The sequence below is a fragment of the Triturus cristatus genome, chromosome 7, assembly GCF_964204655.1.
Source record: "Triturus cristatus chromosome 7, aTriCri1.1, whole genome shotgun sequence".
Classification (NCBI taxonomy): domain Eukaryota; kingdom Metazoa; phylum Chordata; class Amphibia; order Caudata; family Salamandridae; genus Triturus; species Triturus cristatus.
This window is the reverse complement of record NC_140590.1, coordinates 1,777,670,569-1,777,685,004: the sequence shown is the minus strand read 5'-3', so window position 1 is coordinate 1,777,685,004 and position 14,436 is coordinate 1,777,670,569. Positions and strand designations below refer to the sequence as shown.

Genomic DNA, 14,436 nt, shown 5'->3' with positions numbered 1-14,436 from the left:
GGATGTTTGGAGACTGAAACACACTGAGAGCATAGAGGGCACCTGCGTTACGTCTGCCCATGGCACATGGTCTAGAATAGACTATTGGCTACTCACCCGGGACAGCCACACTTGGATCTCTGACATGCTGCATTTATCCTGCACTCTTTCAGATCACACCCCCGTTCAACTGTAGATACCTCCTCCACTGGCCAAAGCCTGAGCTTTCACCTGGCGCCTAGTCCTCAAAGCCCTATGTGACCCAGTATTCAGGAAGTCTGAACAGCAATCATTGACCACTATGCCCACAAGGGCACGGCAGCCTCCACATCGACACAGTGGGAAGCCTTCTAAGTCATAATCTGCCGAGTCTGCATAGCACAGCAGTTGGGCATATTAAACATGATGCGCGTGCTGCTGACTAAGCTCGACAGGGACATCCATTCTTTTGAACTGGAATTTTACACAATACAAATTTCACAGACTAGGAGCCGTAAGGGAGAAAATCTTGGCATACGACAAGGATGCATAGAGGGAAACCTGTTACCCCCACCGGGAAGTGACGTTATTGCAAAGGTGATCTTTCCGGAAAGATGGCAGCTAATATGCTCCGGAAGCTATGGGCCTAAGCCTGTTTGGTGGAGCTTAATGATGATCAGGAGGGTAGGCACACAACTCTCAATGACCTGCTACAAACCATGGCATTCTTTCAGTCCCAGCTGTATAGCGCCATCATCTTACCTGACGCGGAAGCCCTGACTGGCTACCTAGATACAATGCAGTTGCTCTGGTAAGACCTGGCTCATCGCCTGTACCTAGACACACCCTTCACAGTGGAAGAGAGCCTCCGCAGCAACACTGCACCGGGATTAGAAGTGATCACCAATTCCTTCTACAAGGAATATGCCATAATTCTAGCCCCACACCTCCTGGCTCTGAACGAAGATGGAAAGACTGGAAGCGGTCATCATCACAACACTGAACCCTGACACACCAGCTAACCGATGCGATTCGTACTGACTGCCTTCCATAATAAACGTCAACAACAAAATATTTGCTACACTCCTTGCTAATCGGCTTCACCCTTTATTGCTGGATATTGTCTGACCGGATCAGTCATGATTCATACCTGGCCGCTCCACAGCCTATAACCTCCGCACAATGTTTGTCCTCATGCATGCTATAGACCCCCAACTGGCAGCAGTTGCTGCACTATTGGACGCAACTAAGGCATTTGATTCTTTATGAGTGTCTGCATTTGTTCCATCTGCTTCCGCGACACGGGCTTAGCCCCCAATTCATGCACCTGATTGGTCTCCTATATGCTTCCCCGACGGCGCATCTCCGCCTCAATGGGCTGATTTCTGCTCCTTTCTCTGTCACTTGTAGAACCAGGCAAGGATGCACTTTGTCCCCCATTTTATTTCCTATAGCGATGGAGCCACTAGGTACTAGGCTACCACAGCATCATGCCCATAGGGGCCTTAATTTCATGGCTAGGAGGATCTTGTTGTCCATGTACGCTGACGATATCACGCTATATACACGAGAAACCCAAACAAACCTGGCCCCCATTATACATGAGGGAATCAGATTCGGTGAGTACTCTGGTATCAATATAAACTGGGCTAAATCTAATCTATTCCCTCTCACCTCCACTACACAACAGTTTGAGTCTGAGTACCCCCTGCAGATGGTCACTGACCCGGTCCGCTACCTAGGTTTTGGCTCAGCTGGGACATAGACGAGCTATGGAGGGCAAACTATGAAAGGGCTATTGTGTTGCTGGAGGAGCAGATCCCAACTTGGACCCGACTGCCTCTCTCCATGGCAGGAAAGATTGCTATTACGAAAATGATCGTTCTGCCCAAATTTCTTTTAACTTTTCATCAATCTCCGAGGGGTGCCATCGACCTGCCGCGCTAGATGTCCTCCTTTACCACTAGGTCTGTGCTACATGTTGCACGCTGCACGATACACTCCCCGCGCCACCTCTCACACTACACACGCTGGAAAACCTGTTAACAAACACATCCCCCCTGCAAGTTGGTCACCCGATTATATGCCGAGATGCAGGGATAGGCACTGGGATGAGCCCTCACAGCTCATTCAGCATGGGAACTCAAAACCAGCCCCCCCGCCTGCATCTCCGAAACACAATGGACAAGCCGCAGTGAAGCCGCAGTGAGCTGTGGCCTCACTGCGGCCCTCTCACTGCGGCCCTCTCACCTAACTACAGACTCTGGCTCATCCATTTTAAGTTCCTACACAGGCTATACTGCACTCCGGTGCAATGGCATTCTATGGGACTGGCTGAGGAGGCGCACTGTCTGAGATGTGCCGTACTACAGGCCACATTCCTCCATCTCGCCTGGGAATGCCCATCCGTGGCTGGCTACTGGACTGCCGTTTACAGAGACCTGGCCTACTCGCCACTGTAGACCCACCTGGTTAGCCTCTTGGGATACTTCAAAGATGTCCCCTCTGGGGTTAGGCGTCTCACTACACTTCTTTTGCTTTTAGCCAAAATACACATAGTTATACATTGGGGCAGGGGATCCGTGCCCAAGGCTGCGACCTGGTTACAGGATGCAGTTTACTGCCAAGAGCAGCTCTCCAACTACTGGGAGTTCATGCCGCCGAGATCCCAACCAAAGGACATTTGGGAACCACTGAAGACCTACTTGAGACAAAGAGAGCCCACTACCACGTCCGACACGGACGGGGACCTGCCGGCTGCAGAAACGGACTCTTTGCTTGTGGAGACAACCTGTGCACTTGAACGTTTAGCCCCTATGCCTGTACCAACAAGCTCTATGGAACCTGAGATGCACGTAGAAGGTGCTTGATTGATTTGGACATTTTCTTTGATGTAGTGGTTCTTGCTTGCTCCTATTTGCTGCAAGAAAACGTATAAACTGTTGTGTCTTATCTAAACCCTGACTCTCTACCCCACCCCACCCTACCCTTTCCTGAGGCTCTCGTCTTGTTGTTGTTGCTTTTTCATAATGCCAATGAAAACAATAAAAAAATAAATTAAAGCACTGTGAACTAGTAAGCCAAAGCATCACACCCCCCAGTCAAATTAGATATGTAGGCAGTTTTCAGTTTGCTCCTCCACCCTATTGTAAAGAGTGGACATCTTAAGGTAAGTTCGTCCATTCACTGGGCCCCATAATTTTGAATGGTCTGTCTTCCAGGTGTTTGCAAAAAGTTGAATGTAGTGCGGAAAGTGGTTTGTAATATAAATGATTTTTTTTCATATGTGATGGATGACGCCATTTAAGAAATCTAAACACTGTTCATCAGCAGCTGAAGCTTTCATATATCTGTGTATTTTTACAATATTCCTGATCAGGATGGAAATCTTTAGTACATGAATAATGCAATATTCTAAAAATAACATAAAAACTATAACCTGACCACAACATTTCAATGGAAGGGCCGTACGCTGCTCCGATGGGGGCCTTATTCATTTCACTTACTGTCCTAATATGTCATTAAATTTCTCAGGGCCTTTACAAGCTGAAACTGACATACTTTGTAAAGGTTTTATGCTGACTATGGGGCTCCCTACTCAGACAAAGTACTTCAAGAGCACTCTGTACTCTCTTTGGGACTTTGACTGCACAAGGGTTTAAATGTGGCATGGCAAAAGAGGGGATAACAGAGAAATATATACAAATGAACGATTCCCGTTGAAAAGGGGGCTTATGGTGTTCTTCAACATACAAATAGGACAGCACTGCACAGGAGACAGAACTCCCTCGTGTAAATAATAACAACAAAAAACATGCCATTTGTTTCTGACCTGTACCGAGGTCATCACTGTTGTCCTGTTCTTCGTAGTCCCAAGAAGGCTCAAAACATTGGTTCTCCTCAATTTTTATCTTGAATAACTGATTGGTGTTGGTAACCGTGTCGCCTGTTAAGAAGAACCTCATTTGAAACAATGTCATTTTTCAATTACTCAAGTTCAGTTCTGTACCCTCACGAAATTAATAAAACCATCCTTTGGAAAGGTCTATGTAGAATTACTTATACCAGCGAAAAGCAGGACTTTGAAGAAGCATGCATATCTTATAACGAATGGTGCAATTCATGAATGAATTTAGAAGACAGCCTTAGTTCCAAGGAGCATTTGGGAGCTTTCCTGTGTGCACCTTTACTGTAGGTAAAGCATCTCAAGCAGGAGACGCTCTGCACAGGGCAGGCAGTACAGTGTGTGGGGCCTTTTGTGAATATAACACAGATATATACCACACCGCTAACAGACTTCATTAATGTTTATTATTCAAAGCCAACTTATCTTACTGCACCAAAAAGAAGGAAAGGCGAGCTAGCCCTGTTACGACTGAACCCTCTGATCTACAGGTCATCCACAGAACTCTTCACCAGCGGTTCAACCCACTGTCATACTGTATCTTGCCAGCTTTAAGTAAGTGTTTAGTCTCAATTCTGTTCTATTATTTCGTCTTGCTGGACCCCTCTAAATCACCTTTCTGCAAAACATATGTAAGACAAGTAACTTAACTTCCCTGCGGTGTTGTCTAACTTCACTCCAACATCTGTTTAGTCAGCTTCACCGCTTCATGTTCGCAGTGTGCCATTTAGGTTTATGCACTTACTCACAACTAATGTACATTTTACGCATGCAACCCCAGAATACTTCCTCAAACCAGGGCTTGATTTTCCCTTGCAAAAAACACATTAAGTGCAAAAAATAAGACTATTTGAGTCAGTACACATAAGATGTTCTCCTATAGGTGTTAGCAGTCACACTTCCCCAGCTCTCCTTCACATAATTGCTTAGAAATGCAAAGAGATGATGCAGTCTGGAGACTGATAACATCAAAAGTAGAAAGCACAGAGATGGGGGCCGAGAGAAGGATAAGCACAAGAGCAATCTCAACTCTAACTTGTAAAATTGTGGTTTTGAAAGGTGCTTTAAAGAGGCCATCGAATGTGGAGGGAAAACAGATCTCTATACAGAGTCCTGCATCTCTCAAAATCCCTAACAACACGCGTTCTAGAATGTGGATTTGTTTGAAGACGTCTGTTTGGGTTTTGAGACGTATTGTAGTATAGTTTTGTGGGCGAACCCTTCAAAATGATCTACTTTGATGCCTCATTGTAGTAGCATTGGTTGAACAGAAATACGGATCCAGGTGAAGAGGGAGGAGAGAGTGATGCGAGGACTGATTATGAGATACTCATATTTGAAAATCTAGCAAGAATACTGAACTTACCTTTGGAGAAGTTGTTGCTGATTTCCATTTCCTCTGACTTACTCCTGTCTTCGCAATACACATTTTCCTCTTGTTTAATCATAAACAAAATATCAGGGCACGCAGATGGATAACCAGCTAGCAAGAGAAAGGCATGTTGTTACATGCTTGTACTAGGACTGGAGCATTTAAGAGGCTGTCAGCTGAAGAACAAATACTAAAAACCAAACATAAACTGGACTAGCACATGCCATTCTGCAGCAAGACATCCGTCCTGTCACAGCAGTATTTCAATCAGCACTACTTACACGAAAGTGGATCATTACTGTCAGACCTTCTCCCCTTATTCTGTCCTCCATCCCAGGAGTAAGCATCTTCTCTTTCACTAACCCGGAGTAAAATGTCAGGATTAACAATTTTATAGCCTTTAGTAATAAAAATAGAAAAACAATTGACATTGATGAGAAACAAAATGTTATAAGGCCAAAAAACTTTCAACACATTTGTGATTTGCTTGTGTGAGTTAAAAACACACCATACCATTTGTTGTCTGGGATAGATTAAATAGGAGTAGGTGGTGGTCTCCTTGTGAATACCACTGAACCCACAATTGAACCTATGCTAGTGTCAGACCTCACATGAATCTCAATAACATGCAGTTTTAGACATATCGCACAACATCAAAATCATATAGAAAAATGAATGACTTTCTTACTATCCAGAGGACTATTGGATCTTGATCTTGGTAAATCCAATACCTTTCCCTGGTTTGAGTTTATTTTATTTAGCACAGTTACTTAAAACCATTGCTACAAAATATTTCAATACACATCATCAATTTTTAAAATAATAAAACCAGTTTGCTAAAAATCAGTTAAGAATCAATACAAACTAATTGATCTTTGCAATACATTGGTAAAATAAACAGTTATTTAGCAGCGTCCGATTTTTGCTTTTCAGCTATATTGATGTTCTGTCAAGGCATTTTCTTCTCCACTTGTTTCTAACATTTTACAAAGCGGCAGTTAAGCTGCATGTCCTCAGGTGCAAAGCACGCCAGCACTGCCTGCCTCCGTGTGCGAATACCTCTCTGATTAAAAAGTGGTTTTAAAAGCTGTTTCCTTTCTTGTGTTAGTTCTTTGCACATACATAGAAGGTGCGGCATATCTTCTTGCGCTATACCACATAGCGGCAGATGGAATCAGATTGGTTTTTCAGCCAATGTGGAAAGTGCTTTGTACATGGCAGCAGGCCTATTGTGTGTTTTAAAATTTTAATTTTAGTAATTTTGGCAAACCCCAAAGCTAGATACTTTTGTGCAGCAAAGGAGGCATAGGAGGTGAAGATCATCCAGCCGTGCGACCTACTCAATAGTGCTGCCTTGTCTTCAATCCAGGATTCATTCTTTACTATTCTCTTTGTTGCTTTTATGAGAAGGCAATGACTTATAGAAGTTACCCAAAGTTCGGTGAGACTTAAAGTGCACAGACTTGTTGCTAAGTATGGTGATGCTTCTTTCTGTTATAATTCTGACCACAAATGCCAATTTACCTTTTCCTGGTTCCATCATGTCCAGACATGGTTCGAAAAGCTAGGCCTATCCTCCTTCTGGATGGATCCTCATGCACTAACACTACACTCAAAAAAGTATTAGAAAATGGGAGCACGTTTTGAAAACCCTTCACCAAAACCCTAGATCGGGCAAGTTGAGCACACAATTCCTTACTGCTAAACCAAAGCCAAATTCTGAAGAGTATTTGGATGTTATTCAACCTCACTTGGCAAAAACACTGTATACGAAGTTTTGTTTTTACGTTCAGGTAGAAACCAAAAAGCAATACTGCTAATGAGAGTCCATTTGCACGTTATGCACTTTATGTACTACTGAAAATATTGCACATGTTTAATTCTTGTGTACAGAATATGCCAGGTTTAGAAGGAAAGGGATCTGCCCGATGTGCTGTAATATGGGGTTTAGGACATACTCAGATACTATGAGAGTTGATACAACCCAGCACATAGTATTTAGCTTAAGGAGATACTTGTTAGCAGTAGGTAGTGTACGAAAAAAGTGTGGATTGAAATTTTAACTGTCATGCTCACTTTCAAATCATGGTTTAATTGTTTAGCTTTTTACCTGATAGTATTTTATGGTATGAAGGATCGATTGTGAATGCACTTTATTAATATCCTTAGATTTTGCACAGTGGGTTGTATGCGCTGTATAAATTCTTTTTATGGTTTTCAACCGTAATAAAAGCCTCTTGACTTGAATGACTTTCTTACATGGGACCCATCATCCATACAACTGTTTAAAAGTGCCATTTCAGATTTTCTAGAACATAATTTGTCCTTATGCTACTCCCCACAAATTCTTTGCAAATGTCCTCATAGCCAAATACAGAGGAGTTATGATTGGTATTATGAGGAAAAATAATAATAAGGACAAATCCAGACTAGATTGGTAGGAAATCACAATACTGGAACAAAAACTGTCCCCCAGGAAAGGCAAGGAACACCTTCATGAACAGAACTCTTTAAAAGACGAAAACAATAAACTTTTAGGCTTAAAAGCTCACCTAATTTCCACTAACAAGGCCTACAAATTCTGTGCATGAAAAAGTTGGTAAAATCCTTGACACATATTTGAAAAAAAATTAATTCAAAACGAAAATCTCCCTAGAGAGGACATGGGTAAGGTGTATACCTACATAAAAAAGAAATACTATGGGTAATTGAAAAAATGTATAAAGTTTAAATTTGTTTTAGAATTTCTAAAAGCACTACCGTTACCTACTATATCACCAGACGACACACGGTCTCTTAACAGACCAATGGAAAGGTTTAATTATTTAAAGACCTCCAGTCGCTAAAAATGGGAAAAGCACCAGCTCGTCGCGACCTACAGGTATCTTTTTACTGCACTTGGAAAGATGTACTTATTCATCTAATTAAAACAATCTTTTATCACTACGTGAATTCGGGACCGGTCACTGGCTCAGCAGCTGAAGTTAACATAGTGGTCATTCCAAAGGAAGGGAAAGATGCTCTAGGTTAGAAGATTTCCACCCAATCTGTATCATCATTAAACATTGCAAAATGTATGCAAAAGACCTAGCTGATAGGCTTCAGTCAGTCCTAGACTCCCAAGTTCATCCTACCCCACAGGGCTTCAGGAAAAGAAGGCTTCCATATGACAATGTCAGGCAGTTTAGCCACATTACCAGAAAGGAAAATTATACAATTGCTCCAGCACTGGATGCGAGAAAAGCCTTGGATAAGGTTAACTGGGTGTTTGTGTGTGCAGTGCCGGATCGCTTAGGCTTTGGCAAAGACTTTCCTGCATGGTCCTTGCATTATATAAATATATAATGTTCTATGCACAAAACTCTGCTATCATACCAAAGGCAAATCAAACAACAAAGGAAGACATTTTCTAGCTAGGATAATAAAGTGTTAGAGAATGGCACATTACTTTTTTATGCTCAAAACTCGGTGTGTCCAGATTGCCTCGCAGGGGTTTCGATACCTGGGTGTCTATATTACGCTGGACCCGGAGGCCCGCTACGAGCGGAATTTGCTTCCCCCCCTCCAGCGCTTGAAGGAGGACGTCGCGCGCTGGCGGCGCTTGCTGCTTTCGCCGCTCGGCCGGGCGGCATTGTTTAAGATGATGTCGTTGCCGCGCTTCCTGTACGCTCTCCAGAACACTATGGACTTGGTCCCGGCGCGCTACTTCCGTGAGGTGGAGAGTCTGCAGCGCCGCCTGTTCTGGGACGGGAGGCCGCGTATAGCCCTGGCGAAGTTGACGCTCCCGTGGTACGACGGGGGGATTGCCCTCCCGGATATTAAGCGGTATTACTGGGCCTCCCAGCTTGCTGCAATTAATCACGGCCTCTATGGGCCCGCCTTAAACCCGGCATTTGAAATGGACAAGATGCTCCTGCCCGGTGGCAACTACGATCGAGCGCTCTACTCTGGCGCGCCCGATTCCCGCTTGACGGGACCCACGCGTGTCATGGTGCGAGTATGGCACGCGGCTAATGCAGCTATGGGATGGAAGGACCGTTTGACCCGGGCGTCGCCGTTGTATGCGTCCGAGAGGTTGGGCTCCCTGTGGACCTCGAAGGGTTTCGAGAAGTGGGACACGATAGGCATCAGCAAAGTGGGGGATCTCTGGACGAGGGGGGGATTCAAAACATTCGAAATGCTGCAGACAGAGTTTCAGCTGCAGGGCAGTGAATACTTTCGGTACTTGCAGGTCCGTCACGCACTGGGCTCCGTCTTCCCAGACGTCGCCTCCATCCCGGAGTCTTCCCCCCTGGAGGATAGAGTGCTAGACGGCCACGTTCCGGACAGCACGATCTCCCTCATTTACAAGAAATTGATTAATGACCGCTCGGGCTTGCTGACTGGTCTCCGCGAGGCTTGGGTTGCCGATGGGCTAGAGTTGGACGACGAGGACTGGATTTCCGCGGTGGCCTCTCCGAAGGAGGTGGCCATACCGGCTCGCCTTCGCTTCGTCCAGCTTAAGATACTCCACCGGGTTTATATGACGGGGCCAAGGCTTATGCGTATGGGCTATGCCGAGGATGGGTTGTGTAAGCGTGGGTGTGGTGCTTTGGCGACTTTTTTGCATATTCTGTGGGAATGCCCGAAGGTGGAGCGATTCTGGCGTGGTGTGCATGAGGTCCTGCGAGTGGTTACGCATGTCGCGCTGTTGCCTGAAGCGAGGAGATGCTTGCTGAATGTGTGGGAACCAACTGACTATTCGGTTCCGCAGACGCGATGGGTGACTCTGGGATATATGATAGCTAAGCGTGACATTGCTCAATTGTGGGGGTCCCAGAGGCCCCCGGCGGTGTCGGCCTGGAAAGAACACATGGATTGGTGCATGTTCCGAGAAAAGGTGGTGTATGTGGCGCGGGGTAAGCCTGGGGCATGGGTGAAAGTATGGGGCCCCTGGAACGCCTACCGCGGGGGTATTTGCGAGCCACCACTGCTGCCTCCCGCCTCACCAGCTCCGTCCCCCTAGTTGACCCCCTCCCTCAGCCCCGGGCACAGGGTTCTCCCAGTCCTGGATCTGTTCCCCTTCCCCTCTCTGGATTTCTGTGGATGGTTGGGGTCCCCCATTTGAGGAGCACGTGTTGTTACTTTCGACTGCGGGTTGCCTTGCGGGTGTGGTTTTTTGTGTTGTTGTGTTTGTATAAAACAAAACCGTATTGTGGGCTCAGAGTCACGTGGCCCATGTTGTTGAGACCTCCTGATTTAGCGTCTCTGCAAAGCCAAGTGCCTTATTGTATGTATGTCATATGCTCCTGTCATTTTAGCGGCCGGCCGGAAGGTTGTAGGCCCATACCTGTATATATTTGAGATTGCAATAAACGGTTTCAAAAAAAAAAAAAAAAAAAAAAAAAAAAAAAACTCGGTGTGGCATGGCAAGAGTCCCCACAAGCAGATTTCAAGACAATTTTCCTTCAACAAACCCAACAGGATCAATGCAACAATTGCATTTTAAAGGAGTTTTCCTCTACATGTTGCCACTCTGGCAAGTCCTTTCGATGAGACTGTGTCAGACAATGCAACGTACCCAGCGAGATCAGGGCCTGGTGAATTTCCTGCATCACCTTCTGGTAAAACTCTTTCTGCCACTCGTGTAAAAGCTTCCATTCTGCTTCGGAGAAATAGGCAGCAACATCGTGGAACGTGACTGCGGCCTGGAAAAGCACATCTTATATTAACGCACTCATTTTTTGTTTTATAAAGTTTAAATACATTGTAAAAGACAGCACACGAGGTGGGGAGAGCACAGCAAAAGGAGGGTTGAAGAAAGCATGACAACAAGCCTATCAAAACAATCTAACACTAAATTTCAGCTGATATCATTTGTTCTATAGCAACAAGGTTCGTTTCTTTCTCCTCGCAGCATGCAGTGCACCGTTCCATGATTCCTTTTTCTTTGAAATGTGCTTCTCTATTCCCTACTTTGTAATAAGATAGTGCGCCTACTAATCAGTTAGTAAAGCTGAAATATGAGGCATGGACTGTTGAGTTCAGAATTCCTTCACGCCCCAAAAATAAACTACCTTATATTTGTTCCAAATAAGAAGAAAAGGATTTGCTTGTGGCAATGGCTTCAGTATGGTTCTGTGAGTAGGGGCATGTGGACTGTACTAGCAGCTTTATATGAAGCAGTCAGCTGCTAAATCCATTTTAGATTGTCCCTGACTGAATGCTGTGCAATTCGGAGGTTAGAAGTAGCTTTCCAGACTAGCATTGAGTATTGCTTGCATTCCCGAGGCTTTTGTGAAGCAAGAGACTGAAGTGTGAGAAAATTGAGACAGGGCCCCTAATGAAAGCGCAGAAGTGACCATTTAGTACAGTTGGTGGGTCTGGGGAGGTGGAGACAGCGGCTTCTTCCATTGCATAGAATGAAAATTTAAGGTCAGCGCCTGGCTTTTGCCCCCCCCCCCCCGGTATTGCTCTCAAAAGGATGGTGGGAGGGTTTTACTCCTCTTAGTGCTAGCGTTATGGAAGCTCTACTTGGTGACTCCCCTCAGCAGTCCCCTGCTGATGAATTATCACCTGAAGAGAGAAACGTTGGGCCTTTTTAGAGTGTTCTCCATCAAAACTTGGACGATGTCCCCTCTGCTGTTTTTAGAGTGCCGCTGAAAATCATGTACAGCAGAAGGGACATCGGGCACGTTTATGATGGAGTACCTTCCCAGACAAATTTTAAATAGTGCCCTGTGTCTGCTGTAGAGTTGACAGAACACACAAAGCAAACTAACAGCCTCGACGCAGATCCATAACAATCCCTATATGAAAAAGTAATATAAGGCTGAATCACACAAAAATGCTCCATGATTTCTCACTGACCAGTGTGGGTGACCCTCCATAGAGTGTCAGGGAACCTTTCGAGATCCAGGGCTGGTGTGCTTGAAAGACAGTCTACCGGAGGTGAGGGAACATTACCTGAAGTAATCTGCAGGTATGTGCTAGAGGAGTGGTGTGGGTCTGTCTTGGAAAAGAGTCCACGTGGCCGGCTGAGAGAGGGGTGCAGAGGTCATTCCTCCAGACGGAAGTGTGCTAAGAGGAGAAACCAAGCAACAGTGGCCTAGCAACGGTGCTGCCCCAAAGAAGTGGAATGAACTTTAAACAAGTCAACTTGAACAGTACCTACGTTGTGGACACTGCCCGTAGCTAAGAAGGTGCCCTGCTGCCGCAGTGCATTCTCTCAGTGACCATCAAGAGCTTTTAGCGTCTTTGGTCCCCTTGCTGGTTTGAGCGTGAATGGAGTAGTAGCAGGTCTATGGTCGCCAGTGGGCCACTGCAGGTCTCGCCCCTGACGCTGAATTCGTTCAGCCTCCATCTCAGACAGTGGAATGAGGTGTGATGCACTGAGAAGAACACAACCACAACCCTAGAACTACTGCGCACCTGTGACAGCGGATCAGCATCCTGTGTTGACACCGGACAGCATCCTTCTGCTTTCACTGATTCCCAGTGTCATGTAACGGGACCTCGGAGTACAAGCTCCTGGGACCACCTCTAGCCCCTCTTCAGACTCCAGGGAATTTGGCGACAGACCTGTGGAGGCGCAGCTTTGCATTTTCATTTTGGTGAAGAGATAGGGTGTCATTTCCCCTAGATTTTGAGGGGAAAGACACCTCGCTATGTGACTTCACCCTGGGGTCTGGTGGTCTCGGACCTACAGTGCACCCAATCCAACGACCCATGCACAGAACATTTGAATAACAGTAGACAACCAGCACGATATGACAGGCGAAGTGAACACAGACCCTGCCTACTGTTGCCACACACTCAAGAAGATTTTCAAGTGGCTTCCCTTCAAAGCCAGCAGAACCGTCCCACAGGCCCTCATCACCAGCAAGTTGGACCATGGCAGCGCCCTCTCATAGGGATCAAAGAGCAAATGACCGCTCTGCGCTGCCAGGTGCACACTCAGACTCCAGCGTACGCCCTCATCACCCTGCACCGCAAAGACCTCCACTGGCGATCCGTCCACGGACGGGCAATCTTCAGCTCCACAAGCACACACACCAAGGTCTGCCCTGCACAACACCAGCCTCACCTACCTCAAGAATCAACATCCACAGACCTACCCGCCATAAGCAAGGCTTATGATGATAACAATGATGACAACTCTGACCGAAGATTTAAAATATAAGCACCTTATACAATCAAACAGTACTCACTTTCTCTGTCTCTTTTGTGGACATTTCCTTCCTGGTTTTCATTGTCGACTGACAGGTGAGGTCCCTGGCCAGAGAGTTGATATTTTCCAGCAGAGACAAAAATAGATCCCCCGGGGCAGGAGTCGGTAGTGCAGACAGGTGCCCGACTGGGCCGACCAAGAAAGCCCCGTGCCCGGAGGACGCGAGTTTAAGGGCCCCGTCTGCAGGGGGAGACTCTTCCAAGTTCCAAGTCAACAAGCTCTTGAAAGCTACTACTTCCAGGTATGTGACGTGCGCATGCGCAGACCAAGAGAGGGCTCCAGCGCGCATGCGCCGATGAATGTTCTGAAGCGCTCCCGCTGGTGGGCGGGGTCTTTCGCTCACGTGCAGACAGAAGCGTCACCCAAACAAACACCGGACCGCGCCCGCGGCCCGGGCTGTCAGACCTGCACGCGCAGCCCGAGGGAAATAACAACATTCAACAGGCTGCTCTGAATCACGTCCCGCAATGACAGCGCGGCTTTTCTTTGCATTAGGGCTGTGTTGTAATTTCATTTTTTACAGGTCCATCCCATCCTCTGGGAAAAAAACTGTTAATTTGTTCATGGTTTCGGATTCCAAACGGAATTGAAAATTATTTCGTGTAACATCCTACTGGACTAGTATAAACTGCGCTAAAAAACTTATAACATGATTTCTCATAGTTTTTGCTGTTTGTATTACGTAGGGGGGAAAATATCAGGTTTCGCAATTTTTCCCATTTATTTTTTTGACAACGATATTAAAATACCGCTTGCGTCTGTAAAATACTCTCCAGGTGCCGTCCCAAAGAAACCTCAAACTTTCTCATAAAACAGTCAAAATTCACCAAAGCCGTACCGTAGTTACCACCTTCCTATTCAGTGGCAAAAAGAAGTTATCCTATTTTAGTGCCTGAAGGTCTCACGCTGGTCGTTGCAGAGTACACTCATTGCAAAAAGAATTAGGGGGCATGTTTATGAGCCCCTCGAAGCAAACGTAAAATCAGATTTACG

At 45.9% G+C, this 14,436-nt stretch overlaps 1 protein-coding gene across 4 annotated transcripts in view; it reads right to left on the bottom strand.

Annotated features, from left to right (window-relative positions):
- Window positions 1-13,693, bottom strand: part of LOC146813086 (uncharacterized) — a 120,745-nt gene extending 107,052 nt beyond the window's left edge. For 2 of the 4 annotated variants that reach the window (XR_014966955.1, XM_085620071.1), the window contains exons 1-5: window positions 13,424-13,676; window positions 10,795-10,921; window positions 5,516-5,632; window positions 5,229-5,345; window positions 3,791-3,904 (exon numbers count right to left, since the gene is read on the bottom strand). Coding sequence is in view for 2 of the 4 variants with exons in the window: in XM_085620071.1 (XP_085476197.1) it covers window positions 3,791-3,904; window positions 5,229-5,345; window positions 5,516-5,632; window positions 10,795-10,921; window positions 13,424-13,465 (517 nt within the window). In the remaining 2 variants the exon portion in view is untranslated. Of the gene's footprint in view, window positions 1-3,790; window positions 3,905-5,228; window positions 5,346-5,515; window positions 5,633-10,794; window positions 10,922-13,423 lie in introns of all 4 variants that reach the window. The other 2 variants (XR_014966954.1, XM_085620070.1) reach the window with 2 other exon arrangements.
- Window positions 13,694-14,436: the final 743 nt, after the last annotated feature.